The sequence below is a fragment of the Melospiza georgiana genome, chromosome 4, assembly GCF_028018845.1.
Source record: "Melospiza georgiana isolate bMelGeo1 chromosome 4, bMelGeo1.pri, whole genome shotgun sequence".
Lineage (NCBI taxonomy): Eukaryota > Metazoa > Chordata > Aves > Passeriformes > Passerellidae > Melospiza > Melospiza georgiana.
In genome coordinates this window covers 37222228-37242633 of record NC_080433.1, presented here as the reverse complement: position 1 = coordinate 37242633, position 20406 = coordinate 37222228, and the positions used below count along the sequence as shown (strand labels likewise).

General features: G+C 42.9%; 1 protein-coding gene across 1 annotated transcript in view; it reads left to right on the top strand.

Moving 5' to 3' along the window:
* The window catches only part of PLXNC1 (plexin C1), a 69446-nt gene extending 52344 nt beyond the window's left edge, over positions 1-17102 (top strand). The window contains exons 22-31 of the mRNA XM_058022779.1: positions 2086-2263; positions 3470-3573; positions 7795-7849; positions 8867-8898; positions 8987-9094; positions 11011-11174; positions 11614-11761; positions 13585-13725; positions 13816-13890; positions 15537-17102. Of these exons, the coding sequence (XP_057878762.1) occupies positions 2086-2263; positions 3470-3573; positions 7795-7849; positions 8867-8898; positions 8987-9094; positions 11011-11174; positions 11614-11761; positions 13585-13725; positions 13816-13890; positions 15537-15641 (1110 nt within the window). The 3' untranslated portion in view covers positions 15642-17102. The remainder of the gene's footprint in view (positions 1-2085; positions 2264-3469; positions 3574-7794; positions 7850-8866; positions 8899-8986; positions 9095-11010; positions 11175-11613; positions 11762-13584; positions 13726-13815; positions 13891-15536) is intronic.
* The last annotated feature ends 3304 nt before the right edge of the window (positions 17103-20406 follow it).

Here is a 20406-nt window from a genome sequence, read left to right as displayed (position 1 = left end):
GACTGAAGAGGCTGCACATTCTTGTGCAGCCTGTGTGAGAGTGTATGCTGAAAAGGAAAGGAGGAAAAGACATAGACAGTTCCTCTTGATGGTCTGAAAGAAGTGGAAAATGAAGCAGGAGCAGGAATATGAATATTGCAGTGTAGGAATATTGTTAGAAGGAAAGGATCATCTGAAGGAAGGAATGCTTCCAAGAGCCAAATAGAGCCAAATCAACACCAGTTAAAGTGCAAGGAGCTGCTTCAGAAATATCAGTTTTGAGACTAGAAGGGGCAAAGACTGATTAAAATAAGTTTTCCAAGGACAAAATACAGTTAGTCCCTGTCCACATTTTAATCCTACAAGACCATGACTTCAGGGCAGTCAGAGTCAAGGACAAAACTGCTGTCTGTACAGTTGGTCTGTGGGCCTAACCAAGCATGACTCCCTCATTGCTGTGCCAATATATTTTTTATTAATTTTCTGCATGAAATCCCAACCTGAGGCATGGTGTCCAGTCTGCTTCTCCTTCTGCAATTCCCACATATCCTTGTCTCTTGTTCCATCTGTCCTTTCCATGGACTCATTTTCCTCACAATTAAACATCTCAGTGTCCTGATTAAGTTGTTCCCTCTTACTTCAGTTACATCCTAGTCTTTCTTAAATCATAATCTTAATAGTTTTGCAACCCTGTTTTTAATAGTCCCTTTGCTTCTGTAGAGACAGTAAAGTTAATTTTTGTTGCATTGGATTACTTTTTTTCACTAGTAGCATGTTGTAATTTCCACTCTTGCTGGGTAATAAGCAGAAAATTCTATTCTACAACTATTAATAACTACCTATTTTTCTGAGAAGATAGAAAAGTTGTCCCTGCAACAACCTGGACAGAAATTCTTGCCTTCATGTGACAGCAGAGAAAAAAAATTGTTTACTTACTTCCTGTTTTAATGCTCAGTCCTTCAGAGTCACATGGAGTCCTCTCATTTCAGTCAGAAGATAGATGTTATACCACAACTGTTCAGCAGCCAGAATGGTTTGAGTACATTTATTTTCCTATGTCACTTGCAATCAAGTGCTGGCACCTAAAACACTTGTTTTAATCCTGTCCCCAGACATCTCCAGCAGAATATCTGTGTCCATGTAGCTGGACAGCGATTTCACTGCACAGAGCAGGCTGTGGCACTGGAAATTTTTGGTGTTATTTCTTGGCAATTACAATTACAACTTAGCAATTCTGTGCTCATCCCTTATTTCCTGCCTTCTAGCAGTTGATCTGCCTGACCTGATCAGAAATATGACCTGACAAAAAAACCATTCCCTGGGGATAGTCACTCAGTGTCACTGACAGCTCCCTCCAGCCCCTACTCAGCTCGTGTGCAGGAGTTGTGTCCCAGCCAGGAGTAGCAGTGACTAAAGGGCAGGGGTGCTTTAACCAGACATGGGTGTTGGAGCTGAAATAACAACTAATGGGACACAAGGCACTTTTCTGTGCAGATCTGTACCACTTTGGATTCTATCTGTTTTCACTGCTTCTGTGGCAGGCCTGTCAGTGCTGCCTGCAGAGACGGGGCTGTGCACAGACAGACACCGACAGCTCCAGGGGAGCTGTACCTTCTGTGGGATATAAGGCACTCAGCATAATCTGCTGGTGTAAATATGCATTTTAACACTGCTTTCTTGCCACTCAGAATCAATCATGCTTACCATGACTGCTTACTCAGCAACCTTATCAGATCTCTTGTCACTTACAGTTTTGCTGTTAAGGCATTCATTTTACATAAAAGATCTGCTTTTTTTAGAGCATGCATTGTAATTCTTCCTCATCTCTTGTTTTTTTGGTAATTCACTGAAATACATTTGCACAAAAGCAGAAGACAAAATACACTCTTGGAAATACATAGCTGTATATATCTATTTTTCATTTTATTAACAGAAAGAATTCTAAATGTTTCTTTGTGTAATTCCTTCAAATAATCTTTATTTGAAACAACTTTAATAATATATATGCTGAAAATCTCTCAGATGCTGAAAATCTGTCTGGAGTTTGTAGGTTTCCTATACCAGGTGTTCCCTGTAAGTCAGAATAACATGTGTTTCCTTCCCCAGACACTGAACATTATCTTTGAAAAAATCCCCGAAAACGAGAGTGGAGATGCCTCTCAAACTATTCAAGTTAATGTTCTGGACTGTGACACCATAGGCCAAGCCAAGGAGAAGAGCCTCCAGGCTTTCTTCAATAAGAATGGCTTTCTCTATGGTCTTCAGCTGGATGAAATTGGTCTTGGTAAGAGAATGTCACTATGCTGTGTTTACTGGCCTGTTGTAGAGTTTTCTTATTAGGAACACCTACCTACTCTTCTTTTCAGAGTTCATACAGAACTTAGCTTTTGTGAGGAATTCTGAGGCAAGCACTAGATTTATTTATGTTGCCAGTTAGAACACTGGAGCTACATCTGCTTCACTTCTGCAAGGATGTCAGCATTGCAATTAACAGTGATGTTATTTATTATGTGTATAGAATTTCTCTATTCCTTTCTGGGGTAAGTAAGGTGGCAGGCCCTCCACCTAAGTGCAACTGGTTGGTTATTACATTTTGTCAGGGGATAAGATGACATATCATGATAATCAAGTATTTTAGTCCCTATCTACTATTCCTCCTACCTCCCTTCCTTCCTTCCTACAGGCCTACATTGCCCTTGATCAGAAGAGCCTTCAAATAAATCTTATTTATAGTCAGACTTGGTTTATATAATAACTTGCCCGTGACTCACAAAGTCACCTACAATATCTGCAGATGTAACTAAGGCTGTTCCAGCAGATGAGTCAAACCACCTTTCCTTGGTGGGTTTTCAAGAGCCCAAGGTCTGTAGCTATCACCACCATACCACTTCCCACCTACCCTAGTAGGAAACCTAACTCACTCTATATTGTTGGCATTTGTCACCTCCTGGACTGGTGGCATTTGTCACACTCCCTAAGATGTTGATACTTCCTCACCATCTCAGACTCTGTGTTGGCAAGTGCTCATAATTTACTTTCATATCTGATGTCTTGATGCCTATATCCTGTACCAGTGCCTGACCACCCTTCACAGGTACAGTGTCAGTCTTGTACAGCTCATTTTATGATCTCTTAGAAATGGCTTTTGGAACCTTTCTTCTAGTCCCAGTGTAACCTTTACAGCAGGACACACTTGTGCAGCAGAATAGTGATGAGGTGAAAGCACCTCCAAAAACTCTGCCTTGACCTACACAGAGTGAAGCACCAAAACCTGCTGAAAGGGAAGCCACCCAGGTTGTCACCCCAGAAAAGAATCAGAAGTGTGGGAGTGCAAAACCACTTTCATGTGACCTAGCACAAGGATAGAGAGAGGCAGCTCAGTTGGGAGTCACTGGTCCAAAAATAATTGGGTGTTGTTTTTCTTTACAAATGTCAGTACAGTGAGAATGCCATTGGGGTGTAATTGTTTTCTGTTGCTGTCATACTGCAGAACTTGTGTCTGAGGAGCAGCAAAGAGAACTGTTAGATATTGATGGCTCCTCAGAGGTGATGGATGATGGGATAAGGAAGCTCAATACCATCGGCCATTACGAGGTAAGCACGGAAGCCAGACCAGCGAGTTGAGATGTTTCTCCACTGTTCTCAAATGTGATCTGCACAGCTTGAAGTCATAGCTGAGCATCATCAACAGAAGGAAAGAATTGTGTGGCACACAACATTCTTGCCAATGAGTCATGTTTTCTGTTACTTTTCAGAGGTTTCCTTGTTGCAGGGTTGCTTGGTTCAAACATATCAGGTAAACTGTTAATTCTGTCAAGCATTTCATTTAAAACAAAATCTGATTTCCAGCTACGAACATTGCCTTGGGTCTTTTTGAGTCTCTGCTGTTGAGTTTTTGTTGCACCATGAGCAACTGTTTACCTCATCCTGCCTCATATTTTGATTATCTGAACAGGCAGTATTGATACTTTTGAAATCTCACTGCGAGTCAGAATAAAAAGGATTGAAAGCTTTTCTCCCTCTTTTCTTGATACCTCCTATGTCAGTCTCCTTGCCTTTTTCTCTCTCTGTTTCTGCTTCCATCTGCTGTTGGCACTTGTACCGTGTCTTCCCCTCTGCTTCCAGTTGCCCCTGTAAAGCAGTTGTTTGCCATGCTGCAATAATCTGTCCATCATTGCAACAACACACAGAACTGCAACTGGTGGCAGAGCCCTCCTGGGTGTAGCACTGTGAAAGCACAGCAAGCAGCATTTCCTCTCTGAGGAGTTTTCAGTGACACCAGTCAAAACAGAGAGTGAGATGTTGGAGGAAAATGTGCAGCAGGTGATTGGCCTCAGGTGATATGGAAGTTCACATGTGATGCTTACAGATAGATTTTGGAAATGGAGGTTATCATGCTGAGTGCTTTTACAGGTCTTTCCTCATGCCTCATTGAATTTGAAAGTCTGGCTCTTAACAAGTTCATGAATTTTTATTGATTTAGAAGTTTTGCTGCCATAGGTCTGTGCTGTGCAGTGCAGTATGGTGCTGAGGAACCTGAGCCAACATGGAACATGTTCTGTCTGCATGAGCAAATACTGTGCCATCTATAGAGAAGCAAGGATTTTTAGCAGAAATTTGTATCCTGGGCAGAAAACAAGGCTGCTTAGATCTGAAGCAAGCTCATTTGGAGTCACTTTACAGATTTCTGTTGGCATTTGATGCTCTCCTCACCTCACAGGGGCTCAGCAGTGAACCCAGATGTCCTGAGTCACCATCCAGTGGCTTTTCTGTGCCTGTCTTGAATCTTGTCCACAGGTGAATGTGTGACCTCCTCCACTCCACTTGTAGAGATTTTGTACAAATTAGGGCATTGTAGTGTTGCAGTTTCAGCCTGTACAGCACAGGTCAGTGTAGATTTGAATTAGATTAGGTGTTGGAACTTCTGTCCAATGTGGCAGTGCCTGCCCTCTTTACCACAGGCAGCTATTGCAGGTGCTCCCTGCTTTCCCCAGCAGCCTGGAGCTGCTGAATGCCTGGAGCTCATGGCAAGCTGTGGCTCATGGGTGTCAGACCTCCTGGCAGGTAAGTCTGCCCCACTGGTCTCTGTCATACCTGGGTATCTTTGTCCCAGCCCTTGTTTTGTCTGAGGTTTCTGCAGGCAAGGGTTTCTTGCAGATGCAAGTTAGAGAGGAGACGCAGTTGTTTTTGCAAAGCTGTAACTACACTAATTATAGCTCAGCAGCTGCCTTATGGAAATTGTACTGCATGTCTCTACCATAGTTTAGTTCACATTTTCTGACACTGACAAAATAATGTATGTTTTAGGCAAAAGCTCAGTGGTATTTTAGGCAGTGGCTTAGTGGCAAGTATTAGACATTAGCACATCTACTTTATTTTCTTGTATGTATATTGATGCAAAAAGGAATGTAAAAGTGTCTAGATAGCAAGAAAAAGGAACATTGCATACACTCTGTGAGGGCAGTAACATTGCCTGAGAAATTCCAGCTTACATTTCAACAATGCCTTGAGTTTCGTGGCAAGCCTGAATTTTTCTTTTTGTTTACCAGCCTTAAATGCTAGAAAGTTAACCAGATGTTTGAAATTGGGAAGTACCATCAAACTTTTTTAAGACACTGGAGCATGAGGGTTGTGTTGTGAGGGTCCCAGATCACCAATCAATCTTGAAAAAGTAGACATAGTTTCTACACTGATTTTAAAAATATGCAAGAATGGTGCATTTGCATTCTTGTGTAGTGTTTGTGAAGAGAAAAAAATCCACTGTTCTGTTAGACTCTCTTATGCCTCTGGCCTGTGTGCTACTTTTGCTCTATTTTTTGGCTCCTAGGAGGTTTATCAATATGTTAATTTATGAGGTCTGTATTATCACTTCCATGACAATAACCACAAGCCATGATAAGAAAGTTGCTTATTATCTTGACATCTCATTCCCCACACAAGAGCAGAGCTGGACAGTCACTTTCAGACCTGCTGTGCAGTCACAGATCTCCAGTTTCTCAGCTTTCAAGAGTACCACACGTTCCAGGAGCAGGCAGAGCCACATCAAGCAAAACTGAATGTAATCCTGGGAACTCACTGGCAAGGACTGGATTACAGTGAGGACAGGAGGCCTGGAGAGCAAGAGGCATAGAGCCACACTACCGTGTCTTCTGTTTTGCAAAGTAGCTCTATTCCACATTGTCTGGATTGGAAGAGATCTCTCTTTTCCCTGTTTGTGCCCCTCAATAATGCAACTGGCAAAGTAAACACTTTTTCAGGGGCCCATGGGAGCATCCCATCACAAAAAAGTGATTTAGACAGCAAGATGCAAAAAGAAGGAGTTTTTTTAAATGCTTTTTTTTAAAAATTGGATCACACTGTAAGAAACAGCAAGTATGGCTGCTGCAGTAATGATAAAAGGAAAGCATAGTCTACTCGCTGCTAAAAGCATAATTTGTCCCAAAAATAAAACCTAGAGTGTGGGCTTTGGTCATGGCTGCTCTGCTGCAATGCCTCAGATTCCTGGAGGGCAGCACAGTTCTCCCTGTGAGCTCTGCCATCTCCCTGAGGACAGAAGTCAATACATTTCAGCACTGAGCTGCCCTGCTACCTCTTGGGGAAGGAATGGAGGCAGCATGTTGCCCACACTGCTCTGGGAGGGGGTGAGCTGCTGGGTAGCACTGTTCCTGTTTATCTGTCTCCAGGGACAAGTAGGAGGAATGTCTGGGTGTTGGTATCCCCTCACAAGCTAGCCTTACAGCATATTCCTATTTGTAGTGTGGTTTTCAAGTGTTCTGTGCTATCTAAAATAGTTCTGAAAGTCTGTATGATAGATGGAATCTCTGCAAAAAAAATCATAAAATAGATTGCATTTACTTTCCAGGAGCAAATGTGAGTGCAGATTTTTTTGGCACAAGACTCAGCTTTTGATAGAGTATCTTAATGTTTAAACTGGTTTCTCACACCAGGCTGGCTGCCAAGGTTTAAAAAACACTTAAATTATTTTGGCAGAGATCCCTTCCTAGAACTGGCCGGTTGTTTTTGTAATTATAGAGGCAAGTACACTAGCACTTGGCAAGACTCAACATTTGATAGCAGAGCAGTGGTGTAGTTCTCAGTGGGAGCCATTTTTTAGTTACTCTTTGACAATAAAAGCATGGCTTGCCAGTTTGTTTTAAAGATAATGAGTAACATCCTGGCAACACTATAAATTCAGGGAAGGAGGAGGTTGATTTTTCCTAGAAATCCCAAGATGGTAAGATATGGATCTTGATCTTATGGTGTATAAATATTTTGCTCAGTTTGAAAATAGTTCTTGGGAGCACCAGGCTAAACCCTCAGAATGGCCCCTCCACAGGACACGGGGAGAACAGACTGAGCTGAAAGAAAGGGGAGCAGAAGAGAATTCTCCTTTGTGTGCACCTCTCTGCCTCACCTTCCCATAAGATTCTGTTGCACTGGGCACAGAGAATTTAACCTGAGCAATCTATGGAAAAATGCATGCAAGAAACAGCACAGAGCAATACATGAACATGAAAATGTCCACATATGGGCTGAACCAGAAAAATCAAAGGAAGGGAAAGGTCTTCAAGGCTGGTGCACTGGAAGAGGTGCCTTCCCACGTGGCTGGGTAGTGCTGACAAGGTGCAGCCACTGCCTGTGCCTGAAAGCCCAGCCCTGGCTGCCTGCTGAAGGCTGTGCACACTGTGGTGAGAACAAAGCAGGCTGGGCTGTCCTGCACTGCCACTGGCTGAGGGACAGAGGAAATGAAACTGAGGCTTTTGTGAATTGTAAGCACTTCTGTTTCAGCATGATATGTTTGTTTTTTTCTTTCAGATTTCAAATGGAGCAACCATAAAAGTCTTCAAAAAGAAGGCAAACACCCGATCAGGTAACACACTCACTGTGACCCCTTTAAACTTTTGTGCAGAATGGTTGGGAATGCAGAGAACTGAGCTCTGATTGTATCTTGGGTAACAGGAGGTTGGAGGAATTGGTACTTTGAAATAGTTGAGCCAAATGAAGAGCCCCAGCTCTGGCCCTCTGGCAGGCACAGTGGGCCTAAAAGCAAGAAAGAAGGCGAAGAAAAGAAGGACAGAAGGGCTCACAGTCCTCAGCAAATGATCGCCTAGAGATACAGGCTCATAGGCAGGAAAGCAGGACAGGGAAGTCCAGCTGACACAAAGAGAGGGAACAACTCTCTCTGCCTGGTGCCCTGAGCTGTGAATCACAGCCATAGTGCTGCACTGTGCAGAAACACAAATGATAAAACCCCCACTGTTTGGGAATTGTCCTTATTCTCTTGAGTGTGTTTCTGAAAGCTTTGACTTCACTGTCTGAGCAGCATGTCAGCAGAGAAAGGCTGCTTACAGGGGGCCAGTTCATCTCACCTAGCCCTGTGATGCAGGTTGCTCTGACCCAGCTGCTGGATGAGGGTAGAACTTTCTGTAGCCTCTGTGCAGAAGCACACTCCTAAGATGTGTTTCCTTATCATCAAAGTTAGGAGAGACGTGCATCTCCCCCTCAGCAAAGCTGAGGTCGTTTGTTCCCAGCCGTTGTGTTCAAGCCTGACCTCAGCCCACCTGCACTCAGCACTCCTAGAGGCTTAAACCCCTGCAATCATCTCATCTTGTCCTCCTTTCAGAGGAGCTGGGGTTGCTGCCAGCTTACCCCAGCAGCAGATAGGAAGCTGTATCACAGTGGTCCAAGCTACACGTTGGCACTAGGGAGGTGCACAGGGTCCATGCATTTCTCAGAGACTTCCCCCACAGCGCAGGCAGGAAAGGATGACACTGACTCTGCTTGTTTGGCATCTTGGATGCACCCTGCTGCACGGCCCAGAGCCCAGCACAACTCACAAGCTTGTGGCTGTATGTTTCATTAATGGCTCTCTGCTTTTGTTGTTTAGATGTGGACTACTCAGATGAACACTGTCATTTGGTGAGTTGAATCATTCCACTGCTGAGTGGTAGATTTAATACTGAGCTGTATTTGGATCTGTGTAATCTCTCTAATCTCTTTGTAACAGATTTTACCAGACTCTGAAGCAAACAAAGATGTGAAGGGAGCAGGTCACAAAGGAAAACAAAAATTCAAAGTGAAAGAAATGTATCTCACAAAACTTCTGTCAACCAAGGTAAACTGTAAAGGCTTTATTTTGGGGGAGGGCTGGTGTTGCCTTGGATAGTTTGGCATAACAGAAACACAAACAAAACCAGAAGTAGTGCAGACTTCCTGAGTGTAAATCAAATGTTAAATGAAAATCCAAAAATCATCGCACTAACTATGGGGGATGACCTTTTGCAAAGACAGACACATTTCAGGTTTTCTAATACTAGAGTTCTAAAATTGTCTGATTACACGTAGTATCTTCTTAGTAAGCACAACCTTCTTCTCAGGTTAAAGAAAAAAGTTGTTATTTAGCCCATGGAAAGTGAGTTTTACCACAGAGTTCCATAGGGTGAGAATGAGCCACTCTGGAATGACAGCTTTCAGTCAACAATCTCCTCATTCTGCTCTAGCATTTGCCCAGCTTAGAGACGACTTCTGAAGCCTGAGTTTCACAAGATACTGCCCACAAAATGAAATAATCTGTTATGGTTTCAGATTAGGCATTCAAAATAACTAGATTAACTTTAAAAGCAAGGTCCTTAGGATTTATAATACAAGTACCTAATTTATACAATGTGCATTGCTTAGGAATAAGTCCTGCTCACTCCCTCCGGTAACGTCATCTTGTTTCTGACTTAACTCCAAATGGTTAGAAAGCTCTTTGCAACCAGCATATTGCATAAAATATTCATGGGTGCACAACACTGAGCTGTGCAAGAGGCCTGAAGGGATGATGATTATAGCCTTCTTGCATTTAAAAGTCTATCAATCATTATTTAATTAGGCTGTTGATAGCATCTGAAGTAATTTGGGACAGTCCCCAAAGTGAGAGTGAAGACTGGTCATTTCTCATTACCTGTGAAAACTAACATGAGCCCTCAAGAAATGCTGGAGTAAACCAGTAATGTCTTATGGTGGAAGACTGAGGTACAGAAGAAAAGATCAGGCTTTTTAGAAATAGGCCTTTTAAAGGGCTTTAAATTAATCATCTTCTCCAAAGTAGGACACTGCCCTGAACAACAGAGCTGCGATATTCTTTGCTGTGAAATTCCTCTCATGATAGGCTGTGCACTAAATGAAATTGCATCTCATCATCTCTCTCTCTCTGCTCCCCTGTCTCCCATACATGCACACAGACACAATCTCAGAGTTTACCCCATGAAATGAACTGGCCAGAATTCATCAGGGCCCTGGGATATGATTAAATCCTTCTTGTCAAGAGAAGATTGGGCTGAACTGAGCTTCAGAACAGATGTGAAGAAGTGAAGCACAAAACAGTGTTTTCCTTTGTTTGCCTCTACTTATAAATACTCAGTGATTATGTCAGTGAGTCCAGCAGCAACCAAACCCTACCTTTAATGAGCCAAATATCTACACTTATGTATCAGAAATATCCAGTTTTCAGTTCTTCTCTCTAATATTAGTGTCTTATAGCACACAAAGGTGTTATTCTAGAATTAGATCAAGTGCCAGAGCCACTTGGCTGTGAAGTGTTGATGAGCACGTGTTGAGCTTGTGTCACAGATGGCACCTGGAAGACCAGTGCCCTAGGAAAGTGGCTAAACTGCTTTTTTCTCACCTCCCTCTTAATTCCACTCACAAATTTCAAATGCTTTTAGCAACAGTGGCAGCAGTATCCCAAGAGTGGATGTTGTCTTTATTAGCCCAAGTGGTTCTTCCCACCTGTGATTTATCACAGAATTCACCATGATTCTCCTGTAACAGAGCTACAGGACATGTGACATATGGAAGGAGCTCATTGTGATGTATTGTAGTGTCATTTTTGTTATTGTCCTGTTTGCCAATGGCCTTGATGTTTGCCACAAGCATATGGTAATTTTCTATGTGTGGTTGTCTAGGGGCACACACAGCTCTCTGAGGTAAAACATCCTATTCTTTCCTTGTGTAATAGTAACAAAATATTAACTTTGTTACTTTTAGGTGGCAATTCATGCAGTTGTTGAAAAGCTCTTCAGGAGCATTTGGAGTTTACCCAACAATAAAGCACCTGTTGCCATCAAATACTTTTTTGACTTTTTGGATGCCCAGGCTGAGAGCAAAAAAATTACTGATCCTGATGTGGTTCACATATGGAAAACCAACAGGTATGCCCATGGGATATCCACAGGGGTGCATGTGCTCTCTGAACACATAGTTGCAAAAATGAAATGCGTCAGGTGTGAGCAGAAGAATAAGATTTTGGCATGTCTGGGAATAAGATGTGGTTTGGCTTTGTGGATAACAGGAACTTTAGTGTATTGATTTAATACAACACAAACCATCAGAGCTTCCAGTCTGTGCAGCCTGCACACCGAGTTCTCACTCTGAAAGAAGTAGCTGCAGATTGGGAGCATTATTTGAAGCTGGGTGCCTGACAGATGTGTTTGCTCTGTAGCCTTTGTTCCTTGACCCCTTTTTTAGCGTGAAGAAGCAGCCAGGAATGTGCTTTGTTCCATGAGTGCAGTTGCAATTAAGGACCATTTAAAAGCAGTTGTGCTACTAGAGTGGTTGATTTTAAAGATGTTTGTTCTTTCTCCTGTCTAGTCTTCCTCTTCGCTTCTGGGTGAACATACTGAAGAATCCCCAGTTTGTCTTTGACATTAAGAAGACTTCACACATAGATGGCTGTCTGTCTGTAATCGCACAGGCCTTCATGGATGCCTTTTCTCTCGCAGAACAGACACTGGGGAAGGTAATGCTGCCCCTCCAGTCTTCTCCTACTTTCTCAACAAACGTCTTTTTCAAATGTACAATGATTAGGATGATGAAATTCTGGATCTGCTGATATTGGGGGCAGAATTGTCAAGGGCCTAATTAAGCTGGGTTTCCATTCCTCATTTCTCTGTCTCCTGAGACTGAAGAATTCACCGGTAGACAGATACAGCTATGAGAATGCCTTATTTATAGTTAACTGCTGCTTGTTTTCTCTGCAGTTTAGTTCTGCACAGTGTGTTTACACAATAGGTGGCAAGAAGATGGAAATTGTAAAGTTCTAATAAAGTTTTAAACAAAGGTCTTAAAAGTATTAACATTATTTGATAAGTAGTCCAAATTTTGTCTGCCACACACCAGTGTGCAGAAAACACTCACAATAAGCTAGTGGAAGCTGTAACAATACTGAAAGGCCTCTGAAGACTGAAACAGTTCCTTTCACATATATTAGCTGCTCCCTTTTTATATGCAAAATTATTTGCTGGAGCAACAAGTTCAGGAATCTTACATTCAAAAATTCTTTAGTATAGTGTCCAGAACTCTGGGGTTCAGAAATACTTCCTTTTTCCCTAGGGTATTTTCCTTTTCTTTGGACCAAAGCAGGAGGCTTTTGTTCAGGCTCATACTACCAAGAAAAATAGGCTAGAAACTTTTTAGCCTGAAAAAATTTATATATTAAAATGGACTAATTTCCTATGTGATCCAATCCAACTGCTTATCTGTTAAAGGTAAATAGCAATTAATGTGCTTGTTTCTCTTGCTTTAGGAGTGAAGTATCATAAATTAAAGCTAATCACATCACTTCCTTGACGGAAAAACTGCAAATGAGCATGGTTGTTAGGTTTCTGTGTTTAACATCCACTATGCAGAATTGTTGAAAAAACAGCTCCTGTTAGCTATTTGAAAAGGGGTGCTGAAACCTGATAAAGATTTGCAATGCAACAAACATCTTGTGACCTTTTAGTACTAGAATGTATTTACCTTCATGATTTTTAGGCTTTTTTCTTGAGACATCTTTTAGCCATTTAGAAAACAAACATTTAAATTACTTCATCACACATTGGAAGCAGTGGTGACAACATAACACGAGATTATGTCACTTATTGCCCAGAGCTTACCAGCCTCCACTTTTACATTCTGAAAATCAGTTTTCCAGGTGGGGCTTTGGCTCCTATCACAAGCATCAGCACTTATTTCCTCAAATGACCCTAAAGCTCCTGGATAGGTTAATGCTGACCTGAGTTGTTGAAGTCCTGGGGTGAAGAAAAATCCCTTTGGCTTTGTGTGTCTGGCAGTCAGCTCTCCATGCTCTCAAACAAACCCCTGAGGGAAAGGAGTAGTAGGGACCAAAGAGATTTAGGAGAACCTCTGCCAGGACAGCACCTAACAAGACTCTCTGGTGTGTCACTGCCAGGGATCTTTCCTTTCAGCAGTACTGCTGTAACTTGTACGTAAATTGGGTTTTGCCCTCAGACTCTTTGGTTCAGCTTTCATAATCTTTCAGGTCTAGGGATCTGTAAGGAGAAAGTGAGAAAGAAAAATATGTCTGAGGGACAAAAAGTCATCAATCCTGATGTCAATAGAAATAATTACATGGCAATTGTCATGAAACACAATACACTATTAATGAAATCCTGCCTCTGGTTTGCCTCTTTGTTTTATAATCTTGGTTCCTTGCATATAAGCACAGCAAAGAAAAATGAGTCACACAGACACAATTAGATGTAATTAACTGTGTGGAGGTGGAACCTCAGGAAATCTGTGCTGTGAAAAGTTACAAGGCTTCAATTTTTTTCTTTTAAGGAAGCACCAACAAATAAACTTCTCTATGCTAAGGACATTCCTCTCTACAAGAAGGAGGTGAAAGCATACTACAAAGCCATCAGGGATCTGCCTCCATTGACCACTGCAGAGGTTGAAGAATTTCTAGCTCAGGAATCTAAGGTATGGTTGAAAAGCAGCAACTTCATTTGCCTTCATGTTGTTGTTTTTTTTAAAGGAGAAGTATCTGACCAGAACTGTTGTCTGTTTTAGAAACATGAAAATGAATTTAATGAGAAAGTGGCCTTGTTTGAAATCTACAAATACATAGTGAAATACTATGACGAGGTAAGCACATCTGCAATTTCAGCTGAATCCTTAATGTGGGGTAACACAGTAACCAAGGGCTGGGCTGCTGTGGGACCTGCTGGGTGCCACTCCCAAGGCAGCCCCTCCTTAATGCAGCCGTGGCTGCTGCGGAGCTGGGAGGGGCTGGAGCAGCGCAGCCCCCAGGGCGCTGCAGCCCCCACCCCTCTGAGGGGGCACAGGCCAAGGGTTTGTCAGTGCCCTTTACTGTCACTGCTGCATTGCACAGAGACAGTAGCAATAACATTTTCCCTGCAGTTTTGAGGAAGTGCCTATATAGCCAAGGCTTCTTGTTTTACTATGTTTGCAGAGTCTCTGCAAATGCCCGTCACAACTCCTGTGCACGTGCTCCATTTCCCTGGAGGCTCAGAATCAGATTAGACTGTAGCACCAGGGTTCTTGATTTCACAGTCAGTGCAAACACCTCAGTGGAGCACACAGCCTTAAAGCAAGAGTTGTCTGCTCCTTTCCCATCATAGCTGTCTTAATGCTCTCCTCTAATAGTCTTTCTCTGAAAAAGAAACAGCTATAGTTTCCAGTCCCTGCTATTACTAACAAAAGAAATCTTTTCTCAGCTGAAAGTACTTAGTCACAGGCCACCTCTAAGCTGCTTTCTAAGAAAATCCCTGTCCTCCACTTTGCATGATAGGATTCTTCACTCCATTTTGTTCAGCATCCTTAACAGAGGCTGCGTGTGCCTGTGCAGGGACTCAGATAAGAGCCAGCTGGGGTGTGTTGCCTGAAGGCCTCCTTATGCTTCCAGCAGGTTGTCTGGGTTTCCCAGCAACCAGGCCTTTCTCTCTTTCATCCTCAGCAGCAAGCACCAGCACAGACAACACTCTCAGTCACCTGTTAGCTGGCTTACCACTTCTGATCTCTGACATCCCAAATTACCTGGATTCAGCATCAAATCTTTGCCTCCTGAAACAAGCTTGGGATGATTCTCAAAATGTCATCATCCTTTATTAAGCTCATTAAAATGATTGATACAGGAGAATTCAGCGTACTTTCTAATCTTAGTGCCCATTTTTGCTTTTTTGAAGCTAGTACAGGCTAAACATAGCCCATCCTTAGAAGGAAATCTTCCCTCTGCTCTTCCCCCTCTGGCTTTTGACTGGGGGCAGCCAAATCTTTTTCATTGTTTACTGAGACCTGTCCCTGTGTAGCATTCCCAGCTGAGATTTCAGGCAGCAGTAGTGCTCCATTCTATCGCCTGGGCCAGAGCCAAGTGGGTGAGTTAGAGGAAAAGAGGCAGTTTATTGCCCTTGGCTTATAGGGCAGAGGAAGAGAAATAAAATATCACTTGCAAATCTTCTGTAGGGTAAAAGCTGGAGCACTGACCTTGCCTCACACTCTGAGAGATGAGCATGTGTTGGGTTTGTTTTGGATTTTTTTGCTTGGCTCAGTCATTCTTTTGTGGAAGTGTTGCAAATCCTGTGATCAGAATGACTTGAAGGGAAAACTACCAAAATAAAGTGTTAAAGTCTGAAAAGAATGTTTACAGATAAGCAGGCACTCAATGCATTTTTCTGTCAGTAGTTGTTAGAGTACAGAAAAACAGGCTTTATAAAATAGCAAGTAAAATAAGCATTAAAAAAATTATTCTCTCTTCTGCTAATTGTTAACAGATTATCAGCAAACTCGAGCGAGAACGGGGGTTTGAAGAAGTCCAGAAACAGCTCCAGCAAGTAAAAGCCTTATTTGATGAAAAGAAAAAATGCAAATGGCATTGAGCAGAGCACTGACTCACAGCACCACTGTGGGGGATTTTCTATTAGTGCTTCTGCTCCCAAAACTGTTTTGACTGACTTTATGTACAGGGTTTGAAACGTTTGGACACTCTTCTCCACTCTGACCATTCCACGTAATCGACGATTGGGAGTGAAATATGGGCATGGTTACATATTCACACAGGGGCATGTGAAAGTGAACCTAATGTTGGCAGGGTCAGCATTTTTAGGTACTTGAGCACACATAACCCTTTGGTTGAAAAGTACCATCTAGTAAGCTTTTTGCTTACTTTAAAATAAGGTCATAGGAGATGTGCAAAATACAATGTAAGTTCAGAGTTGCCCACATGAACTTGCAAGTCGCTTACCTCTTTTTTTTAAGAGAAAAAGCTGATGTTTCACCACATCCTTTCAGCAGCTTGGCAAACTGTGAGGGTGAGAATACGGGTCAGCTGCAGTTTCCTTCCTTCCAGTCAAATGTTCGCTAGATCCTGTTCAGAAAAAATAAACCATCAAAAAAACAACAACAAAAAAAAGAAAACTACCAAAACAAAAGAAAAACACAAAAAAAAAATCAACCTCAAACACATCAAAAAAAACCCAACAACAACCTGGCACCAAAGTGACACTTAGGATGTGTGTTTACTAGACACAGTGGGTCTGAGGTTGGAAGGCCAAATGCCACATGGCACACTTACCTTTGTTAGGTTAGAAATTCTGTGTCCGAAGTGAAGCGAACCACTGAGGGGAAGAGGTGAGGGGAGGCTTTTGGAGAAGGGCATTCAGCCACCATCAGTCTGTGTTTACATTTTTGACCTTTCCATCCTTAAATAAGCTGTGAAACACTTGTGAGCAGCTTCACAGCTGAAACCGCACTGCATCAGGACACTTGTGATTTGATGAAGCAGCTGCCCATGGCTGCACTTTGGTGCACAAAGCTGTACTCAGGTGCACGATCAGCCCATGCATCAGTGCCCATGGTCCTGGCCAGCCTTGCCATCTGTGTACAAGGGCCTCACAGACCTAAAGCCAGCATGTGGGGGGTCAGCTCAAAGGTTGGTTTAATAATATTTAAGAACAGGAAGACTGGGGTTTGAGACAATGATACAAACTTGCTGGGGTTGGGGTGGGGAGGGATAACTGTCTGTCTTAGTCCAGCTGGGGTTTTTTGAGGCGTGGCCATTTTGGAAGGAATGTGTCCATTACACTTGTATGGAAAGCAGGGGCATGGCTGTGCTGCTGGGATGGGGCTGGGGCAGTGGCTTCTGAGCGAAGCCACAGAGGAGCAGCCGTGGCTCTGGCTCTGCTACAGCACCAGCACAACCCTACCCTCTCCTACAGAGCTGAAAGGGTTTGTCAGCCTGGACTCTGCTTCAGCCACAGGAGGCACGTTCTGAGGCTGTCACGTGCCCTTAGATTTGAGGTAAGGCATTCATGACAAGGAGATACATTTCCATACATTTCTGGAGGGACCCACCACTGCAGGTGAGTGGTGTAGCACAGTGGCCCACAGGAGAGGGCAGAGCTGTCACCTGCCGTGGCACTGGGAAAGGTGCCATGGGCTGTGAATGGCACAGGTGGCCCAGGTTTGGTACAGAAAACCAGTGCTGGGGCTGTGAGCAGCCAGAGCTGGCTGCACAGAGGTCCCAGGCAGCGGAGGAGCCCCAGAGCTCAGGCATCGGTGCTAATGCCGCCTGCTCTGGTCACAAAGGCAGCTGGCCCCAGGCACAATCCCAGTGGCAGAAGCAAGGCAAGCTGTTAATGTGGAGAAAAGCAAACACAAAACAGGGTCCTGCTGGTCTGCCCCCTCCCTACCATGTGATTGCACAAGTTGTTCCTCTTGCATACCAGAGAGGGCAGCCGCCAACCAACCCATACTGTGATGGCTTTGTTGGTTTTTTTTTAATTCAAGTCTTACACTTGCTATTAAGTTTACACTTTATACTTGATGGAATGTATGGCTTTGTTCAGGACACTGCACTACAATGTTGCAGTACTTTCAGCAGTTCTCTGCCTGGCACAATGTATTTTGATAAGTTCAATTTTAATTGGAAAAAACCCCATACACCTCTAACCTATCTTGCCCTCTGTCCTAAAGGAGTGGACCATGGCTTGACTAGCACTTAAGCTTGGAATACCTGCACGTAAGGGCTTGATTTTTATTGTTCTTAATCTAACCTTTTAAAGCAGCATCAAATAAATAGAAAAAGCACAGTAATTGATACTGAAGGAGAGGCAGGAGTGGATTACACTTTCCAGTTAGTTCTCTTCTGCTTCACGTGTTTGCTGGCAGTGCATTCAAATGAACTGTGATAGTTTTGTTCAACAGTAACCTTCTGTACAGGCAGAAAAGACAACTCCAACATTTCTGCTTGAAAAGCTGTAAAATATAATCTGTTTGCGTGGGTCTGATCCTGTGAACTTCACTATATGTGTTTATATTGATGAGGAAATGAAAATCAGTCCTATTCTGTATTTGTACTACTGCTTGTTTGCTACAATAGCTTTAATGATTTCTAGAGATTAAGTATGTGTTGAAGCAGGCCCTGTAGCTTTACCTACAGCCTGGAATAGGATTATTGCCTTTTATTCAAGCCTCCTAAACAGTGTCACTCTGTTAGTAAACCATTTTTAAGTCATACTGGGACTTTGTAACCCATCAAGTGGATCTCACTAAGTGATGTGAAGTATAATTAAGTGGTTGTGGCTCTTTTGGTAGGTTTGGGTCAGCACACAAAACATTGGTACACCTTCTGTATCTGCAATTTGCCATTACTGTCACACAGAGAAAAAGAACCACCTCTGACTATTATGGCAACACAACAGTTCTAATCACATCCTCAGAAATGAAAAGCAAACTTCTCCTCAACTTACTTTCCATGTTTACAGGCAAACTGCTATGGCAAACAGTGTGTTTCTAACACTAGCTTACAGAGCATTATTTTGCAGTCATCTAGTTTGAAGTCAAATCTTACTAATGTGTAAAGTAATTCCTGTTGTACAGAAGTTAATCTGTTGTTTCAAATGAATGGTTTAAAAAAGTGCAAAGACAAATACATGTTGGTGTTTGTATGGGTTTATCTAGAATAAAAGCATTTGGAGGTTAGTTTGATTGTTCACTTTAAAATGGTTACAAGAAAGCAAACACAGCTGGTAACAAGGCAAGGTCATGCAAGGAATGGAGTGTAAGACACAGAGTGGCATCAGATGAGAAGCAGTGCTGTAGCTCCAGCCCTGCAGCTCAGCACAGCACACTTCCATCAGCCTGAAATTGGGAAGAGGAACAGGAAGGTAGAATATAACTTCTGATGATGCTGGGGAGGGTAGGCACTGGCCTAAACTCCAGCAGCTGCAGAGTCTGAATGGAGGGGGATTCCCTGGGCCAGAGGATTCCCAGCTGCCTTCCCACCTGTGGGAAGGTGGAAAAGGCCTGCCACACCTCCACACAGCCTTCAGGATTTTCACTTCAACTGCACCACTTAACAGCTCTGAGGGTGGTGATTCTTTTAAAAAACTAAACACATTAAAAAAGATGATAACCCAATAATCCTTCTTTCAGGAGAAGGTGCTTAAGGGACAGGAAATAAGCTTTCACACAAAAGGCCTGGGACCAACTGGGAAAGGTAGCCCACAAACCAAGTGCTGACCATCATTCCTCCTCCTGCCATTACCCTTTTTCTGCCCTCCAAGTCTTACCTGGTTTGTACGAACCTCCCCAGTCCCCTGACATCAGAGAGCACCTTGCTGACACAGCCACGGCTGGGGACAGAAACACAAAGCTGATGACAGCGGTTCCGTGCTGGTACATCCTGGTGACCATCCCGTTTGGCAAAGCTGGCTCAGGCACAGAGAGTTACTGTGTACAGGTTCATATGCAGGAGCAGCACAAATAGCTCCTGTTACTTCCAATAGCTACACTGTTTTCCTCAGAGAAGTTTAACAATTCCCCAAGAATGCATAAACTCTGGTTTAGGAATGGTATTCCCTAATTTAGTTCTCCCACTGACACACTGGAAAGCACGCTCTGCTCTCCCACTGCCTCACCTCCCCTCCCCTGAGGCAGGATGGAGAGTAGAACTGGATGCAGAAAAAGTAAAGATCATGAGATAAGAAGAACTTACTGGAAACAGCAATGAGATAAGAAAATGATCAGTAACAGGAACAATACTAATGGCCGAGGGTAGAAGGGAGGCAGATTTACACGTGGTTGCTCACTACATGGAGCCTGGCATGCTACATGAGCCAAAAGGATCCGCTGACCCTGAACCTGGAAAAAGAGGTAGTGTAGAATAACCCCAGCTCCCAGGCACAGCCCCCTGGTACTGCAAAAGTTAACCCTGTCCTGGCTGGAACCAAGACAAATCCTTATACTTACAGACTGTGGAAAGTGAAAAATGCAGCCTCTGGAGAGAAGAGTTGAGTCAATGCCAGTGTCATTCCTTTGCTATTCCTACAGTCTAACAGCAATACTCAATAACCTATTACAAGAGATTGCACAGTGTATTCTCTCTGTGCAGTACTTTGAAAGCAACAACAATGACCACAAACCAAATACAAACAAACAAAAACCTAGATAACAAAAATTCCTCCAGTTCCAGGAGAGTAATCATTATTGGATTATCAGGTAAAAAAAATTTAGATAAATAATTGATCCTTCACAAATTTCTGGACTGATAATGAACTGAAAAAAATATATTCAGCCTAGAATCAATATTTTTGTTGTGGTTAACAAATTAGAGTAGGAATAAATACAGACTTACATTTACTT